Source organism: Pyxicephalus adspersus, chromosome 4 (assembly GCF_032062135.1).
Source record: "Pyxicephalus adspersus chromosome 4, UCB_Pads_2.0, whole genome shotgun sequence".
Classification (NCBI taxonomy): domain Eukaryota; kingdom Metazoa; phylum Chordata; class Amphibia; order Anura; family Pyxicephalidae; genus Pyxicephalus; species Pyxicephalus adspersus.
The window spans coordinates 83,978,565-83,999,116 of NC_092861.1; the positions used below are offsets into that span (position 1 = coordinate 83,978,565).

Below are 20,552 nucleotides of genomic sequence, written 5' to 3' on the forward strand. Positions count from 1 at the left end.
ATCCTTTCCAACGAGAAAAATTGCAGGTGTGTACGCAGCTTTAGTTCCAGCTGATTGCACATTGATATTTATTGCCCTGCCAACCCCTTCCCTCCCCAGGTTCAACTGATATCCCAAATTCCTTGTTACTCTGATCAGTCCATCCATAATCAGAGCCCAAAGCACTTCCATTTAAACAACAGGCAAGGTCACGTTGGGACCCTGGTCACGTCCCCAAATCTCAAGTGCCAAAATTATAAGTGCAATGTGAATTAATCCAGGGAATTGACGCAGGAATTGGAACATATTTGGACATAATTATACTCTGCAAATTCTATATCCTGCCTTTGGACTGATTTATCCACCTGGACTCCAACACATCCTCTGCTGCTGCTGCTGCTACCATTCTAAACTAGTATTTCATCAAACCATCTCTTTGACTGAATGATCATCCCTTACTCCTGGAACTCGGCAAGTTTACAAGCCTCACCTGAACCCATATTATTGGACTGCTTCTCTATTAACCTCCATACACAACCTTCTCCTTTCTAAATCTCTGAACTTTCTGGCTCTCACTGAAACTTGGCTTTCCTCCTCTGACTCTGCCTCTGCTGTTGCTTTCTCCTATGAAGGCCTGCACTTTACACATACCCCTAGACCTGGCAACAAAGTAGGGGGTGGTGTGGGTCTCCTTCTCTAACCTAACTGTACATACAGAGTCCTTCCTACCCCACCCTCTCTCATTTTCATCTCATTTGAAGTCCACTCTGTCTGACTCTTTAGCCCCTTACCCCTCATTGTTGCTGTTGTCTACCGCTCCCCTGGCCCAGTATCACAATTTTTGGATAACTTTGCATCCTGGCTCCCACACACTCTTTCCCATGACCTGCCCACTCTCATCTTTGGTGATTTTAATGTTGCAATGGATGAGCCCAACCTTCCCTTCTCAGCCAAACTGCTCTACATTACCTCCTCACCCAGCACATCAATGGCCCCACACACATAGCTGGACACACTTTAGACCTGGTATTTTCTAAACTCTGCAACTTCACCCTCCTTGACAACTCACCATTTCCCCTTTCTGATCATAACCTTATCACCTTCAACCTACCAAACCCTTCTCTCTGGTATTCCACTAACACGACTCTCTCCTCTACAATCTATCATGAATGCTGCAGCCAGACTCATCCATCCTTCCCACCGCTCCTCTTCCGCTGCATCTCTTTGTAGTTCTCTCCATTGGCTTCCATTTCACCTTAGAATCAAATTCAAGCTCATGTGCTTTGCCTTCTCACTCATAACCTCATCATATGCACAGCTCCAAGACTTCTCTAGAGCTGCCCCAACTCTCTGGAATGGTCTTCCTCAATCTTTTCGGCTTGCTCCTACTTTCTGCTCATTTAAAAGAGCGCTCAAAACCCAATTGCTATATTACTTTATCATAATACTTTTATATACCTTATTGTAGATTTGTCTTAAAAATAAACAATTTCAAAACTCTTTAAGCAATAGATGTCATTGTGCTGACAAAACTGATGATTTACTGGTTTATGGAATGATAAGAGGCAATTATATACAATACCTTTACATTCTGAGCAATCAAAAACACAGCTGCCAGGCACTTTACATTGGTGGGACACATACTTTTCCAGCAGTTCTCCATAAACTGTAAGAAAGAAAAATAAATAAATACACTTTCATCAGTGAAGCTGGGTGATCCAGCAATCCTCGAATAGGTCTGGTCCAAGATTCAAAAAGCTTGCTAGTAAATAGATAATGACTAAAGAAATCTGTTCCAGGTTTGCTGGATCACACAGCTTCAGTAGAATGTCACAGGTCAAAAAGATCGTTGGTGTCACTGACCTCATAGGAAAAATTGCTTATTCCTCAAGGAAACCTTAGCAACAACTTAGCAACCTCTGAGCCCTTGTTGGGAAACATTGATCTAGTACGTCAACTAGATTACCACTGCTGCACTGCAGTCCAAAAGTTTGTCATCCCTGCCTGATTTTCCAGCTGCGGAACTACATTTTAACAGACACTCTAATCACCTTCTTATTTACATATACATGGCACTTGTTCCTCTCTCATAGCAGTGTCTGTTGAATATTAAGTATTTTTCAGTACTTGCAGTCTTTAAAAGTGATAGAAAAAGAAATTTAATAGAAATGTGCATGTTCTAGACAGTTGCCCTAAATATTGATTTTAGATTTGCCCACACATACACTTTAAAATATGAAACTGGGCACCTATAATAGACCCAGGGATACATATAATGAACATAAGAGTTCACATAGGTACGAAGCATTATTGTGTCTGCAATGCATATACAAGGTGTACACAAGTCTGCACCATATGTTACTCAAAATAATAAACCATTATCTGAGTTTCAAGAACCTGGGGAATATTCCTAACAAAATGCATACATACAAAATACTCTAGCTTCTATCAGACCACTTCTAATAAACTGAATCTGTACTTTTCCACTGTTAAACCACCTTAACTATCACATTAACCAATTCAAATGGAAAAATGGAGCTTCCAATGTTGCGGTTCAATAGCGCCAATAAAATGATAGCGGCTCAGAGAACAATGCAGATTTCACAAGGCATCTGGAATGAATCATTAAAGACAGAGAATGCATTGTACACAACCACAAGCTTTCAGCTTACCGGTTATTCTTACCTGCTGCTTTTTCTGGTTCTATATATACTTTTTGCATATAAAATTACCAAGAAAAAAAAAACAGTTTCCCTCCCTTTTTTAAACATTTGCTTTTTCTTGGAAAAGATGATACCACAGTAATTTAAATGGAGAACAAAAGGATACAGCTGTTGTAAATGTCTAATTCACTGCTTTAAAAAAATACTGCATAAAGTTTATATTGACATATAAAAGATTTAGTTACCAAAAACACTAATGAAGTAAATAGTGCTTGGAAAGAATAAAAAAATAGGCTTATGTTTTATTTACATGTGGCAGATGGGATGGTTTGTTATAAGAATTATACAATGCACAGTATAACCCAGTCTATGCACACTGAAACTGTTACATATTTTTAACAAAAAGTAGGAGTTTTAAAATAGACCCTTAAATAGATCTCTATCTTGCAACATGACATAAATACTTCTCAAGAACCTCAAATATCAAAACAAATCTAGAGTACAGTTTCAGTCAGTTTCTAATAGCTTAGAAACACTTGCTGTGTTAGAAGGCTGACAGGCTGCCAAGCTCACATTTTAAGGAAAAAGGTCTCAGTGCATCTGTACATTTTAAAAAAGCATTTCTCCACAATGCCTATAGCTACACATGTGATTGAGGGCTGGCATTAAAGGTCTTTTACTGCTTTTTCAGAATATGTACATATTTCTGTGTACTTGGTCTGGGCACAGGTTAACTTTCAACTTGGGGATTCTGGCAAGCATGTCTACAAAACCCCTACGTTTTCCCCTGTTTATCCAGAGCACATACAAAACTGTTAAATAGATTTGTTCACTTTACTAAAATAAGTTCTCAACAGAGGGTTAGAACCTACATAATATGCCATTGATTATAATTAAAATGCCTGCCACAAACATGAAAAAGAAAGAGCTCATACCTAAATTAAAAACAATTCCTGTGCCAAGCCAGTAAAGAGATGTCATTGCCATAACAGCAGTCCTGCCAAAGGACAAACACTTATGCTAATTTTATAAGCACAAACATCTATCTGGCATTAATACTAATGAAACACTGGGAATTATGGGTTTTAAAAATTCTCCATTTAACTAAACAATTTTATTGATGTAAAAAAAAAAACAGTGTGCCATGATTGATAGCAGAGTCCAAATACCTAAACAGTTTCTGTTGGCAGCGGTGATTTCTAGCAAATAGTTATTTATGATACATAAATAATATTTATTATTAGGTCTGACATTTACATATAACTTTTTCATATATCAGTAATTTGGTAAAAGACAATATAAAAATTACTCCACTATAATCCCATAAAACGAGTTTTCTAGTCAAATATTTTATAAATGAACTGATGACCTTATTAGAACAGCATTCATGTTTTTTTTTTTTTTTGTAATAGAGCGAAAATTGCTCAGGCTTTTTATAGCAGTCAATCAAAGTTTCACAGGTACTGCACCACCACACCACTCACAACTCTGTGCTCTTTTCCTCTGTTATTGGTTAACATTGTTTACATCTCTTTCTCTGTGGACTACAGAACACTACCCATAGTGTGTAGCACTTACCAGGTCCCAATAACAGTCCCCGATTAGTTTTGATGGTCTTGCAGAACAGTCTTCTACAAGTGTCTAGCCAACTTGTTTTTGATTCAGTGATTCCAGAGGAGAGAAACTTTACCAGCTCATTTTCTGTAAACATAAAAGCATTTAGTTTTATTAAATATTGTTTGTTAAAAAATACCTTTGTGCTCAGCATGCTTTAAAAGGTGCTAAAAATAATTTAGATGTTTGTACAAATACACCATAACATATCCTGGGATTATTTAGTAACAGCTAGGGTAAAATTTAAAGAATTTAAACCTAAACTCCAGGAAGATAAATATATATATTTTCTGCACATTACCAATGTAAGGAAACACTAAATCGTTTACGATCTGTATTTATTTTCAAAATACTAATATGTGTTTTTTTTATTACTAATATAATTCTCATATAGAACAGCCCCAGTGTTATATACTTTAACTATGCCACACTTGTTATTCTTTTATTTATTCCTATATATAAACCTACTGGTCATGTCCATGTACCCTAGGCTGTATATATAAAAATTATTATTAAAGGTTTATGAGACATGAAAGGTTTTTTTATTATTATTTTTTTTATTTATATTTTTAATTTTTATTTTTATGGGTTCTTCCATGTTTTAAAGGTGGAGAGAGTCTGCCCTAAAGAACTAGGAAAGAGGCAAGGACCTAAATGAGATAAGGTCTTGATAAGCTTAATAATCTTAAATAGATAATCTTGATAAGCTCTGTATAAATTTTGTTTTGCAAATTTCCACATTTAAGTTTAATTCCACATATTTGTCGGTAATGACATTGGGTCTCGTTTATTAAAGCTTTCCAAGACTGGAGAAAATAGGCTATCATGGGAGAACCTATGGTTTTTAAGGAATCCATTCCAGTTTGCTGAATCACAGAGGTTCTCCCAGGCCAGTCTTTTCCAGTCTTCGATAATGACATTGGGTCTCGTTTATTAAAGCTTTCCAAGACTGGAGAAAATAGACTATCATGGGAGAACCTATGGTTTTTAAGGAATCCATTCCAGTTTGCTGAATCACAGAGGTTCACCCAGGCCAGTCTTCCCCAGTCTTTGTAGACCATTGTATCCAGTACATACCCTTAAATTCTGTGAACATAGTTGTGAATCAAGAGTGAAAAAAAGGTTGTTCCTAAGTTAATAAATCTGTAACGCTAAAATGGATAAAAATGGATAGCTGTTCTAAAACAAGATCATGCCTTGTTGATCAGAATAAGATATGGTATATAAAGAATAAATGGTGTATAACTAAAAAAGGTAAACAAAAACGATTAACAAGTTTCTTATCAGAATGATTGATTTGAAGGAATTGAGACTTTACTATTGGCACCAATTATATTATGTTCAAATATATCATATAAATGTACACCTTGTTGGTAATTAGGCTTTTGATGGCTGGCCAAATCATGAAAGTGCTTAAGAATGTGATGTAGATTTTGCTGCAAAAGATATGCTTCACAGCACTATGCCTCTGGCAAAATTTTGATTGAGTAGGGAATAATAGACAAAAATCACCTTTTAATTTAATAAAAAGGCAGATTGTGCAGTGTTACTTTCTAACTGCTCTAGTAGTTTTGAAATTAGCAATTAAGATGAATTCTGATGAAGCTGAAAATATGGCCTTAGGCATACAGGCACATAACCTGCCATTTCTGATATGTTCAAGACGAAAAAAATGAAGTGTAGCACTAGAGGATACAAAATGATTTAATGATGCAGCATAATAATATATGATGGATAATTCTATTATTTTCGTTGGACTTGCACACTGTAGGGCACTCTCTAGATAAATCATATTCATAAAAAAAAAGCCATGAAATACACTATGTATTTTCCTTCAGCCTGTTTAATATAGGGATATTCTTCATGGCTTCTGTTGTCTTCTCAAACCATTTAGCTACAAGCTCATAACCCAGACTGTACAAGAACAAAGGCAACAGGGAGCTCAATTAAAGATCATCCTTATGTTTGATTATGAAATTCTCAAATGTATTGCTGGGAAACCATATAGGTGGAAATGGCTAATGTGATTGGCAAGTAATGCAGTTTAAGTCTGACAGCTAAGCTCACATGAGTTATTGTCTGTTGATTTGCAGAATTGTGCAATTATTAAAAAATATATATTTTTTTCATACATGTAGAATGCACTATGCCAGAATAGATGAAAGATTTATGGAATGGTGTATGGTACTGATAATTTGCATTGGGTAAGTGATACATATATTCTTGCTAACGCTCTCCAAGGCTGAAGAGAATACACTTTCATCAGTGAAGCTGGGTGATCCAGCAAACCTGAAATGGATCTGGTCCAGGATTCAAAGCATTTGAAAGCAAATTACTTTGAATAAATCCATTCCTGGTTTGCTGGATAACCCAGGATCCTTGATGAAAGTGTATTCTCTACCACCTTGGAAAGCTTTAATTAATCAGCCCTTTTAAGGGAAGATCAGCATTTGAGGTCTCCTAGATTGTAAGCTCATCTGGGCAGGGTCCTCTCTTTTTGTGTCACTGAGGGTCTCAAAAAGTGTATTGAAGCAGAATACTGTAATGTATTATTGTGTGCAGCACGATGTTGGCCCTTTCCACCACCCATAATCTGCCTGTATTATGTAGTAGATCAAAAACACTTTGTTAGGAATCAATGGGTCTAAAACAAGGTACATAAATAAAATAGAAAGGTTTTATTTAAAAATGTAATTAGCATGTTGATAAGGAGGAAAAGGAGAAACCAAGGAGGGCAAAATATGAGTGGATTAAACAATATCTTCCTTCTGTACATATAACGTTAGGTAAATCATCTTCACAGAAAACCTTTTAGGGAATTACAGACATTGTTCAACTTTAGCCCTATAGCTGCCTAGAGGGAAATGGTGACATACTCTTCCCAGACGGCAATTGGGAGGCACTGGATAAGTTGCCAGCACCTATGGAGAGGCAGAAGTTAGAAGCCAGTGTTTTTAATTTGTAAATGCAGCATTTATAAATGATTCTGTTATGAATCATTATGAAAATGGTGAATGTTGAATATTTCAGAATGAAAATAACAGGAAAACAGGCCAGAATAGGTAACCCTATCACTTGTTATAACAAAAAAAAGTCAAATGTCAACCAAAGCTATAAACTGATGTTTTAGGATACAATTTAAAGATGATCACAGAAAGTTTTTTTTTACTTTAAAGGAGACCATACTAGGAACCTGTTTGCTTCTTGACTGTAGTTATAATTAGTAAAAAATAATGTCTGAAGATTTTTTTTTTCTTATTTTTAGATTTTGTTGGCTATATAGCAACTATATAGATATATAGTTGGCTATATGTGAAGATCGGATACAAATGCACCAGCACATTTTTAGTTAATTCAGACCAGAACAGCAATGCTTAATTTATAACATACAACAATAACTATAGTTTAAAGACAAACTAAATCTGCTTAAAATACATTTTTAATGACACGGGATGTCTAATTTGCAGATATTTGTGAATTTGGGGGGGGGGGCTATTAAATGCAACTGAAAGGAGCATAAATGTATTATCATGCACACAACACAACAGTATCCTATACATGAAATTAAGTCCTATTCAGAATTATGGATTCTCACCTTGTCTAGTGTCATCGAGTATAGGAATCTCTCGTATGTAGCACTTTGGTATGGGATGAGATAAAAACATGGGCCAAGGATATGGATCATTACCCTAGGGAAAGTCAAAGAGATCACATGCATGAAACATATTCAGTAAATTAATGACCCACATTTCTACTGTACAAACTGAATATATTAATTCCAGCAGTATGTGGCTCCAATAACTGTCAAAATGACTGCTGTCAAATTAAAACTACATTAAGTTACATAGTTTCATGCTGCACTTTGCTGTGATTAAAATTACGATAAAGGCATTCAACTCTATGGGTGTGACAGATTTTTCATTTATAACAAGTATCTTCTGAAAGTGGTGTTTATCAATTTCTTCCCCCTCCTCCTTTTTTCCATTAAAATGAAGGTAACAGCTTTCTAAAGACACTATATTTCCAATTTTTCGCATCAATCTTGCTTTCTCTTTTTTGAGTCGAGAGCAATTTCCATCTAATCAACTGGAGACTGACAGCATGCAGAGGAGTGTGGCACTTAACAAAAGAACCTGTCTAATGAACAGTGCAGCTGGAGAATGCAGAATGAGCTCAATGGAGATTTCGTTCTGTAGGAGAGATATAGTTCAGACTTATCGGGTGAGGTGCAATAGCTGCCATAAATTTGCTCCTTTATCTATATTTATATACATATACACACAGAATGGCATTCTCTAGGGGAGGAAACAATTTCTGTGCCAAAGCCAGTAGACATTTTCCCAGGTGAATGGGCACACACTATTCCAGACAGAATGGAGTCTTCCTTTACTGCTGTCTATACCAACCTGCAATCTATAGCAGTTTTACAGTGTAGAAAAGTTCTCAAAGCGTGATTTCTAATTGCTTTCCCTCTGGAACACAGCCCTATATGTATTAGCGGTTTCTTAGCAGTTTACTTACAAGACACAATATACATTGAACATGACTAACTTCTGAGTGACAGTGAGCAAGTTGCTAAGAAAACAGGAGTGGGCTGTACATCTTAGGACTACTGCTTCACATACACCGCTATGTATCTGCACCACTAATTACCAATCCTCAAGAGAATTGCTATGTTTAAAATGCAAAGTAGAAAAAAGACAGAGAACTTGGCATGTTGGTTTCCTTCTGTAAAATGGGACAAATTGGTTGAAATATCATAATTCGCAATAGCAAAATTTGAATCACTGAATGTTAACATTACTTCATATTAATATAAAAGTATTACACTGAATTAGTAGTATACCTTGGATGAATCATATTTCTTTTATTTCTACGACTTGCCACTACTGTAGATTTATTAACATGACAGTAGTAAGTGTCTGACACAAAAAGTGAAATAAGGAATCAAAAAGGGGCTACAAGGAACCCTAAGGCAGGCCGCATCTACCATTTGTAATAAAATATGTGACTCATTAACTGTCAACCATGTGAAACACATATCTACAAATATGCAATAGATTTTTGTAATCTTTTATTTTAATATATTCTATATTTGAAACTAACAGCTAGATAAAGTAATATATGTAGCTAAAGTATTGTCCACTTTTCCTTTCTTACTTACATTTTAACTATACTATCATTGGGCTACATTTTTATTTCTGTTTTACTGTACCAAAAGCAGATCACTGCTCAATTGAATCTTAAAGGAAAAAACAACCATTCTAATATTTGTGACATTGTAGAACACAGCTGGGAAATAAAACAGACTGAATGTCATATGATCTATTTTGTTCCATTGTGCCTCTAAAGACCTTTAATGTATCCATTGTACTCAATTGGAAATGCTCAAATCTTGCCTGTTGCACTATTCCTCTCCAGTTGCCTATAACTGTCTATTTTTGACTTTGGAATTCTCAAATAGGCCTGACATCCTGCTGTGTTTATGGTACCTATGTAGCAATAAGCAAAGTCACCAGAGTATTGGCTCAATAACCAGATACACTCCATCTATTCTTGTGTTTAGTATCATGAAAAGTCATGCTGCTAAAGCAGTTCTCCTTTCTGTCTAATATTGCAGACGCTTAGGCTGTGGGTTTTAAAATGGATGACTCAAGGCACACTTTCATATACCTTGGAGTTGGCACTAATATCTATCTGCAGTTTTCATTGGATGCAGTGCAAATGTCAGTTGAGGAAACTAGTAATGATCAAAGCTGCTTACCAGACAGTGAGGTCTTTAAACTCTGGTCAGTATGCACAACATTCTGTACAAGAACAATTTAACCTACTGAACAGATTTGTCACAGAAGGGGCATTTATAGTTAAGTACTATTTTAGCATGCTAAACATATATTTTTAGAAACAAGATGGTATTTGTAGTTTGTAGTTAGCAGAAAATGGCATAATTGTCATTAAAAAACGAATGTGTTGGGTTTTTAGTATTTTATATACGTTATACCTAGTAAAAAACTGAGGGATCCCAGGAGAGCCTAAACTGTGTTTAAGTAGTTTTGGGCTGCCAAGCCTGTTATATTCAACAGTATAGAAAAAGGAGGAAAGAGAGCACAGGCTTTTTGAAGGCAGGGTACAATAATGTAGTTTTAATGTTTTGTGTTCAAACATTAGCTTCTAACAGAGTCCAACTGAACACATTACATAACAAAACTAATTGAGTTTAGTGGTATTTTGAGATGGATTTTGAGATGAATTCAAAGGACATGACTGAATTTATGATACTGATTATCTTTCAGTATTACCCAATACAAGCAGTTCCTAAGATCATCTTTCAGTATCACTCAATATAAGCAGTTCCTAAGAACCAACATCTCCTTCAATACCTTTAAAGCCTTTTTATTGATCATGAATTATATTCATGGTTTATACCACTTCTGAGTCCTTTGAATTCATTGATCCATAAATTCATAATTTGGGGTATAGTTACGGTGACACTTGACAGATGCTTTTACTCTCACCCTTACACAGTGGTTTGATACTAATGGTTATCTCAAGCAAATCCTTTGAGGAAGCCTAATAGTGAAACTTGTTGGGTATTTGAGATTTGACTGTACTATATATATAGTATGCAACCACTTATAATCTCAAAATACCACTAAACTCAATTAGTTTTGTTATGTAATAGTGTTCAGTTGGTTCAGTTCAGTTGTTAGAAGCTAATTTTTTAACACAAAACATTAAAACTACATTATTGTACCTTGCCTTCAAAAACCTGTGCTCTCTTTCCTCCTTTTTCTGTATACCTTATACCTTTCAAAACAAATAGGTTTTAGTTATAAAAAAAATAGTTAAAATGAAAAGCTGAGATGTCCATTACAATTATTCAGATGCTTGTTGCCATTTTCTAACCTCCACAAAAAAAAATTATAAATAGAATTTGATAGTTTGCTATTTTCCTTTTCTGAGGTTTTTATTTAATAAAGCCCAGTTCTATTCACCTAGTGACTGATTTAGGTTTTACATTTCACTTTGAAATATATCAGAATAAATCAATACCTGAAGCAAAGTTCTGGGAGGTAGTACACGCTCATGTGGTCCTCCAACAGCATTTATCCGAACAAGAATATGGTTTCTTTCCACAGATAGACCATCAATAATTACACTCCTGCAAATACATTGAATTGTTAATTTTTAAACATCAAAGCAGTGGCCAGCTTCAGAAGAAAAGGCTCACTATATCACTAAACATAAAACAGAAATTAGGGCGTTCTGGCCAAAAGCCATGCAAACTGATGAATATTTAAAATGCTTACTGCTTGCCATCTTATTACTACCAGGACTACCAATTTGCCTCTCACTAAATGATCTCAAGATTAGCTCAAAATAGAAATACCAAAGAATATATATGATACTGATTTACTTACCAGGAAAATAAGAACTTCTGTAACACAACTATTTCACCATACTACCTACGAAAATGTAAAAGCTCTTACCTCATTTAAACTATACATTGTTACACTCAAGCCACAAGGGATAAAGCATATGGTCTATGAGTGCATATAAATTTTCATTATGATAGACCTTACTATGTATACTAAAAGAAGAACAAACTATAAATATTAAATATCAGGGGTAGTTTAGACAAAATGGGCTCTTGGGCAAATATAAGGTGGGGCCCCAAATGCATAGCATTCCAGCTCCCTGCACCCCTCCCACTCAGTTTGAACCCTGAATAAAGTGGGGTCCTGGGAAATTGCAAAGTTTGCCTTATCCTAAAACAGGCTGTGCTTAATGAGGATGATCACAGACAACAGTTGATAGCATCATCCAATTTTTTGGAAAGGTCTTTCAGGCTAGTTTCTCCCATAAATAGGAGCAAAGTAGAAAAATAATAACTCCAGTTTATGGATGGGAGAAGGGGTTGCATAAAGTAAGGACCAATACAAACCAATCACAAGCACAATTTTTTGGAACAACAAAGGCATCCATTTAGAAGTAATATATCTACCTACCTATTTGATCATAGATTATTATTATTATTATTATTATTATTAATAATAATTCAAATTTATTGGAATAATTAAGTGAATAACAACAAATATTTAAATAGAAAATTTGGAATTTAAACCAAAACCATGTAGTGTAGTTTTCAGTAATAAAGGGTACAACCACTTTAGGGCTTACTCTGCTTTTGTGTTCCTATTAGATTTGTGTTGTGGTGGGTATAAATACGAGGGGGTGCTGAGAAGTTCCTGGCTTATCCCCCTTCCAGATGAAATAGAAAAATGAGTGCGGGGGCATATGACAGCCACGCATAGGACACACACACATATATAAATATATCTTTTTCTGCCTTAACTACAAAATTTAGTTGACTGCAATAACCTAGGATTGTTAAGGATTAGCTGGCTTATGTTAGGTGTCTGATAAAGAAAGTCATGGAAAACCAACTAACCGTAATTCCAGCAGCAAAAAAAACCTGCAGGAATTTCTAACCCCCTCCCTTTTCAAAAACTGGTTTAAGGCTGCTGTACTGGAATAAAATGCAAACACAATACCAGCCACATTATCTTTCATATTTCTCAAAAATGCTAAAACAAATAATCACCACTATATAACTAATTAGCTGGTTTTATATATATATATATATATATATATATATAAAAAACACTTCTGCAAGAACAGGTACAGAAAACTGAATTGTGAACCCAAGTCAGCATCTTTGTTTCATATGATTTACTAGATGCCCTGGTAACTAGCTTCAGATTGGTATTACCTGTGATGTATGTGATAAGACTATTGGAGAACATAATGAGCTAAATCTCAGTTTATCAAACACCAAGAAACAAAAAAGTAAAACTAAATAAACCAGGATTTTTGGTTTAAGCTCTGGTCAGCTTTTTTCATTTTTACACCTAGAGCAAATAACAAAATAGGTATAAATTGGAGAGGGAAAAAAAAACAAGTGTAAACCTGCCCAATAACAAAATGACTGACGCTTGCTGATAAACAGTGGGAAAACAGATTTGTAAAACTGTACTTTCAAATGAAAAAGAATGGATTTTAGTATACTAACTGTAGCTTTTATTTTTTTTTTCTGGTAAGACTTCAATTCAACATTATCGCTTTTTGTAAACACAGCACAGGTTTACTGGATAAAATTAACTAGCTGATATGTGCATTGCATTTAGAGATTGGAATATTGACAGCAAATTAATGGTCAACTTTATAGCAGGTTCTGAAAAAATAGTAACAAAAAAAAAGTACTAAATGGGCCACTCTATTAGTTGCCAGTCAGTGTATGAACACAAAAAGTGCAGAGGTCTCATTCTCAAGCACTCACTGTTCTACAGAAACATTTACTTTTATGTTTCTTTTGGTTTAAAAACTTGTGGAGGTTATGGAGGTGTACAAAGTGGGTTTTCCAAAGACTTCTGTAATTGGGATAAACTTATTCAAAGACAGATCCAGATATGAACGGTTTCTTTTTCTGTTGGTAAACCAATCATTGTTCTAATTTTTCTGGGCCCAACATGATGATATTATCAAGCTACAGCTGCACACTATGGATATAACTGGATAAATACCACCTATAAATTTTCCTGCCAATTGATGTATGTGCTACCTTATACATCAGGATAAAAGTTCCACAGTTCCACTTTAGGACACTTGTCCAAATCAAGGTCCCCTTACCCAATTTTAATGGCTGCATTACAAAATGTGCTTAGTAAGGATATTTATTATTTTAGAATATTTTGAAGGAAAGCTTAAGTTCATAAAAAAACTGAAAGTAAACATTGTGCATTGGTTTTAACTTGAGCAAAGTCACAAAGGATCACACAGGTGTCATTCTGAAAGCTGATATTGTCTTCTTTGTAATACATCTAAAATCAAAATGTCAAATAGTTAATCCCCCTACCAGTGGGTTAAATAGTCAAATAGTTAATCCCCCTACCAGTGGGTTAAATAGTCAAATAGTTAATCCCCCTACCTAAATAGTCAAATAGTTAATCCCCCTACCAGTGGGTTAAATAGTCAAATAGTTAATCCCCCTACCAGTGGGTTAAATAGTCAAATAGTTAATCCCTCTACCTTTTTTACATTTCTGTGTCCCATTAAAGAGAGGGGGTTCTTCACTTCCTTCAGACTATGTTCAGACTAGCAGTCAGGCTGAAGTGTGGTTAGGGCTTTTTCACACCTCTAAATTGCTTCCTGTGATGAGATGCTACATGCAGGGTCTCACCCAAGGCATCCCATAGACAATAAATGGGGGCAGCAGTGAGAGGTTCAGTACTGTCGGCTGCTGCTACCTGTAAATTCACACAGTGGTACCACAAATGTAGCGCCAACCACTGCACCACTGCAAACCATACCGGAATGCCTGTTTCCATTATTGGTTCTGAACTTGGCCTTAGAGGCACAGAAGGAAATTAAAGGAAAAATTCTCCAAACGGAGGCAAATCTTCTCCCAAACAGTTGTCACTGGAACAATTGTCCAGATGAGAAGTTTCAGAAAAAGCTAACAATTTTTGATTTTTGCTCATTCTTAGTCCTGTGAAATACAGAGGGTTAATCCCTCCAGCAGGGACACAGACACCAGTAAAGTCCAATGGAAGATGTATCCCACGTTTATTATATCCACAACAAAGATAAAAAAATGTTTTTTGGCTTCCCAGAGTACTAGAGAGCTCTGTTCTAGTATCACAATCCAAACTCTATTTCAGGTACACCTGGAACAAAATTCCTTTATGCCCCTTAAAACAAGATGCTCTCTGCTGCAGTTAATTAAAAATGATATACAACCTAATGATTACTTACGCTGAAGCTTGTGAGGACTCTGGAATATTTTCCTTCTGAGCATTTAAAAGCATTTCACATAATTTGTATTGTGATTCAAGGAGTAATAAAGAGTCTAGGTTACAGCATAACACGTTCAGTAATCTAAAAAAAAAAAGATAAAAAATATTATTAAAAAATATATATATTATCTGATATAATAAAACTATTATCAGCCACATCCATAATCCCAGGTAATTAAATGAAAAGTGATACTCTGTTTATGTAAGAGCCACAACAAATTAAGTATTAGGTCATCAAATATAAATACATAAGGAAAGGAACTGCAGGATGTGTCCTCTATAAACAAAAAAAATCAGCTATTAGGTTTACTTTTCTAATGTACAATAGAAAAATGACAGGTATAATTTTGGCTTTTCTTCACACCAATATTTCAGCATCAGTTTCACCCACTTTTTTTGGAAAGCCCAAGCAAATACATTATAGGTCTTTCTAAATGTAACATACCATAAATTATTTGATTATGTTTAATTTTTTTTATTGATAAGTATAATACAAATGATTAAGATAAAAAGAAATATATACATAAAATATATACATAAAAACAATGATATATATATATGTATATATATATATATATATATATATATATATATATTATTTATATATACACACACACACACACAAATGCCATGTGCATTGGTCATTTATAAATATTATTGCTGACTCCTATAGCATCAAAATCCCCCATCATGCTGTGTTAAGTGATACAAACAATGGTGAGTAAAAGATAAGACAAGATACACACATAGATGATGTCAGATGACAAGCACATCCATGAATATTATACATGAGAAAGCACCCAGTATGCATACATATATAGTATAGAGCAGTTTATCTTGACCTATTTAACCTGGGAGAACCCTTTGAAATAACTTTCAGGTCCTCAGAGAACCCCTACTATAATTACTATATTCACAGCTCTCATTTGGAAGAATGCCTCTTACATTTCTGATCATTGGGAAGAATGTCACACTCTTAGATAACCAAAAAGATCAATGGTATCTGTTAAACTGATCTAAGAGTAACAAATTGCTCATTGCTCCAGGAACCTCCAGACACCTCTGGAGGAACCCTGGTTGAGAAACACTTCTATAGAGAAATAAATAGTAGTAACAAAAGGTAAGGGAATATGAAAGCTCTATAGGATCTGCATCTTCTATAGTACAAAGGAAGCCATGATCTGTTGACGATTAAGAAGAATAAAGGAGGGTCAAATTATAATCTTGCCTGAACTAGTGCATTTTAAAAATTCTTCTGGATTGAAAAGTAACACTTAACAGAATGTAGAGTTCAAATTCAGTTGTGCTAGGCACCTGGCCATTATGCGATGAACATCAAGATTGGAGAAAGCCCAGCAGCAAGTTAAAATACACTGATTTATCATGTGAATGAGCATAAATTCGCCATGTGCAGAAACGTTCTGGAGCTTGGTCGTATTACCGGCTGCAACAGGCTTAAGCTTATGTGTTCTGCCCCAAATGCAAAGCACTGATAAATGAGCAGCCAGTGAAGATTAGCCAATTTACGTCCTCAGTGACTTTCTGAAAAAGCTAGGTATCTGGTTGTCATTGATTGCTTGTGCTGGGAAAAAGAATGTAGAAAATAATTTTAAGTCATCACTTGAAAAAGCAAGCTGCCTGGCCTAGTAGATTTAGGATTTTAAGTCACCAACTTCAACTAGGACTGGTTTATGAAATGAAGACTTCTGTGCACGCCTATTCAAACTTTGCAAATGTAGTTTATTTTTAATTTGGTGCAATTTGCATACAACAGTAGATTTTTTTTCTTCTTATCGACCATTTTTAGCAAACACAAATCCATATTTAAAATACATAAGTTACCTGTTTAAGTCATCATATTGCAAGCCCCAAAAGATGACCCCATTTGTTCCTGGTTTAACTTTAGATCTCAATTGTAACCGAATGTTGTTTAGTTTGATAAAGCAGATTGTATCATTTCCAATTGCCTTTTTTTTTTTTTTTAAGTACTGTTTATACCCATGTTTAACAGTTTTTCCCTTATATTTATTTCAGTGGTATTGATGTCCTTCAGTCTTATGTAATAATTTCCTATCTACATGAGCATAGGGCTATGTGCACACATCAGACGATTCTCAACGATACAAACAGCCGGGTTTGTCTTGGGCGAGAATCTGATACGCCTAACATCGTTCATGAATCTGTCCTGACGGATCCATGAATGACCACCGTACAACTCAATAGAGAACAGCACAGCAGAGTGACGATCGCTCAATCTCCCCCCTCTAAACGAAAGCTATATATTCAAAGAATTTTTTCAGACTGGGAACAGTGAATTGATTGAAACATACACTAACAGCCTTCCAGGTCACCTTCAAGACTTAAGTGACAATGCTGATTCATAGTTCAAGGAGAAGGCAGAAGGTAGACAGGTGACTACAGAAGCTACACGACTGAAACACGGGGTTATTATCCTGGCTATGGTTTACATGAGTACTTTATGAATCAAAACTTAGAAATACAAATTATTTGGAACACTTCCCATATACACAGTATATATTTTAATTTATTTGTTTAGGGTACCTCTTTGAAAAGATTGTATAGTTTAAACAAAAACAAATGCACTTTAGTTTGATTATAAACTAGAAAAATCATATAGACAAAATTATATGAAGTTTCCCCACACTGTCTGAAGGTAACAACATACAGTTTGTTGTGTAACACAATGCAAAGCTTTGGATTCACTCCCAAATAATGCTGCATAGCAGTTCTAAACTCAAATAACACAAGATGACTGTGACAGTTGTTTTATTACAGCAAGCAGTCATAGAGGAAATGATCCAGAAACAAAATTGCCCATATTTCAGTTCTGACTCTTGACTATGTGCCATTTATCTTAGACCGGAGTGCACTAACAACTGTATTGGTTGAGCAGAATTATGAACATGTCGAGCAGAAGTCCTCTGTGAGTGACCTTGAACATTATATCTAGCCAAGAGGTCTCAAGGCTTACATAAACTAGTACATTGGAAGAAAATCTTTTGTGCTACAGTGAAATTTGGAAGGTTTCTGGGTAAATTTTGGCCAACTTTGATGAAGGTTGAATTGGAGGTCAAACTTTCTTTGAATGAAGATTTCTATCATCTATACATCTTTTTACATGTATTCAATATCAGTTCACGCCAAACTACTTATTTCAGCAAAAAGAATAATATATATATATATATATATATAACAAGTTCTGAGTTTCTTCTAATATCATTAACTGAATACTTGTTGTAGGTAAGTAAAATCAATAGGCAGTCAGTCAAAGGTAGCATTTATATGTTTCAATGTTTACTAAAACAGACAAAATATAGAAAGCCTTTTACAAATTATTTATATATGGCATTTCTTTGTTTAGTTTGTTATATGATATCAAATGTATTAGGTATGTATAATACATATTAACAATATTATTCAAAATAATCAGAAGCTTCACATATTAGTTAAGGAGGTTGGGATTAGACTCCTAAACCAGGAAACTAATATGTGGGTTGCCAGAACACCCTAGTTTTATCTGGTTCAGAACTGAAAACAATTGCTAATAGCAAAATATTTTTAAGATATCCATTCTAGGTTTGCTGCATTAACCAGGTTCTCCCATGATAGTGTAAAGTATTCAACCCAGAAATGTTTTTAAGCTGCTTGGGAAGAAGCTTTAGACGGGTGGTGGCCTCTGTATTATGACCCAACTTTTCAGTAACCACCCAAAACCAGTTGGGTGGTTACTAAAATGTGCCAGGTGATGCGCCCAGCTATAACGGACTGGGGAGAACACTGGTCTCTATCCTTGAATCATCTCCAGCCTTGGAGAGCTTTAATAAATCAGACCCACTTTTACAGGAAGACAGTCATGTAGCATTTTCATACCAAAATCTGTAAAGACAACCTATAACTGCTCTCTCTCAGTAAAGGTTTCCTTTTAACTGGAACTTACGTCTTCTAGGTGGGGGAGGCTATAGCCCCAATGTGCAAATATGCAAAGCATACTTGCACAAATATAGTATAGTAAATTATCATAGATTCACCTTTTCCAGTGCTGCCTGATCCAGGCTTTTATTCCCCACTTTTAGTCATGTTCTTTCTATCCCCTCTGCAGGAATATCATCATCCCTAATAAGGTTTACATTACTAGCATGATACAAATCACAATATTGCTTACACTGTTGCATTAATTACAAGCATCAAAAACTAAAGTAAAAAATCCACTTTTTATATTGAAGTGACAGCATGCCATATTTGTACAGGGCTATAACAGTGTGAAGTCTAGCATGTGTCACAGTGGATCCAGTAAAATGGCTGACTATTAATCATAACGATTTAACTTTAGCTGACACCATATTGTCTCTGGGACTCAACAGATAATAAGTATTCTGTAACAATAAATAAAGTAGATAGTTATAAAATCAAAAACAAAGGGAATACAGGTTTTTATACTTTATAAGAATAGATGGGATCAGATATCTGACATACTTTGAACAGTGTGATGCGCTATCATAATAAGGTTTACGACAGCCTAGTTTTCAAACTAGTTTTTGGTCTCACTATTTAAATATTGCAGCTTCATATAGGCTATGTATAGGTCTGTGCTTATCTGGTATACTCAATACTTCAAGGCTAAGGTTTGCTTCCAGTCTAGTAGTGAAAGGGGTCAACCTTGAACCCCATGAATTCCCCAGGGTATGACATGGGTTTCTGGAGTGTGGGTGGTATGATCTTCTGCCTGAGGGTACCTTGCATAGTTTTGAAACTAACGCCATTTGGAAGAGAATAAACAAAGAATCAATGGAACTAGCAATTCAATTAAATGCGACACTACAGCAGCGGGGGACATGACCATCAGTGGATCCCTATGCAGAACTGACTTGGCCCCACCTCAACACTCACATCAGAGACAGCTGAATAAGGTAGCTATCCTAGCATGTAGCTTTTTCCTTTTCCTGGAAATCTGAGAAGCGTTTCTGTATAGAAGTGATCAGTAGAGAAGTGATCTGGTACATTGGATGTCTTTATAGATGAAGTGGTGGCCAATGGAGGAACATGTGTTGGTACAGTGGAGCATGAATCCATGAATGTTATCTAGAATATCATTGTAGCAGAAGGTACAAAGAATCCCCCCTCCTTTATTTAGACATCTTTGCATAGCAGGAGTGGTTGGAAAAAAACTGGTTGGTTAGTTGTTCTCCCCTCTCATTTATTAAGACCTCTTTGCAAAGAAGGGCCAGCTTTGTATTATTAGCTGCTGAATGTAGACAGCAACTCATGGATGATAGAGCTATGCTGTGGTAAGTTTTCAGCTTCTGATTACCTTTCTTACTCAGATCAGATCACATTACATAGGACAAAGAGCTGATAAAAGTAAACAGGAGCTAAAGACTCTCTGCAGCACATCTCTATCATCTACTGTGAGTGGTGGCCT

At 35.4% G+C, this 20,552-nt stretch overlaps 1 protein-coding gene across 1 annotated transcript in view; it reads right to left on the bottom strand.

The window, feature by feature from the left end:
• TBC1D32 (TBC1 domain family member 32) overlaps positions 1–20,552 on the bottom strand; it is a gene marked incomplete in the record, with an annotated part of 161,342 nt that overhangs the window by 35,128 nt on the left and 105,662 nt on the right. The window contains 5 exon segments of the mRNA XM_072408827.1: positions 1,562–1,645; positions 4,221–4,343; positions 7,852–7,945; positions 11,310–11,418; positions 15,072–15,194. Coding sequence (XP_072264928.1) covers positions 1,562–1,645; positions 4,221–4,343; positions 7,852–7,945; positions 11,310–11,418; positions 15,072–15,194 — 533 coding nt within the window.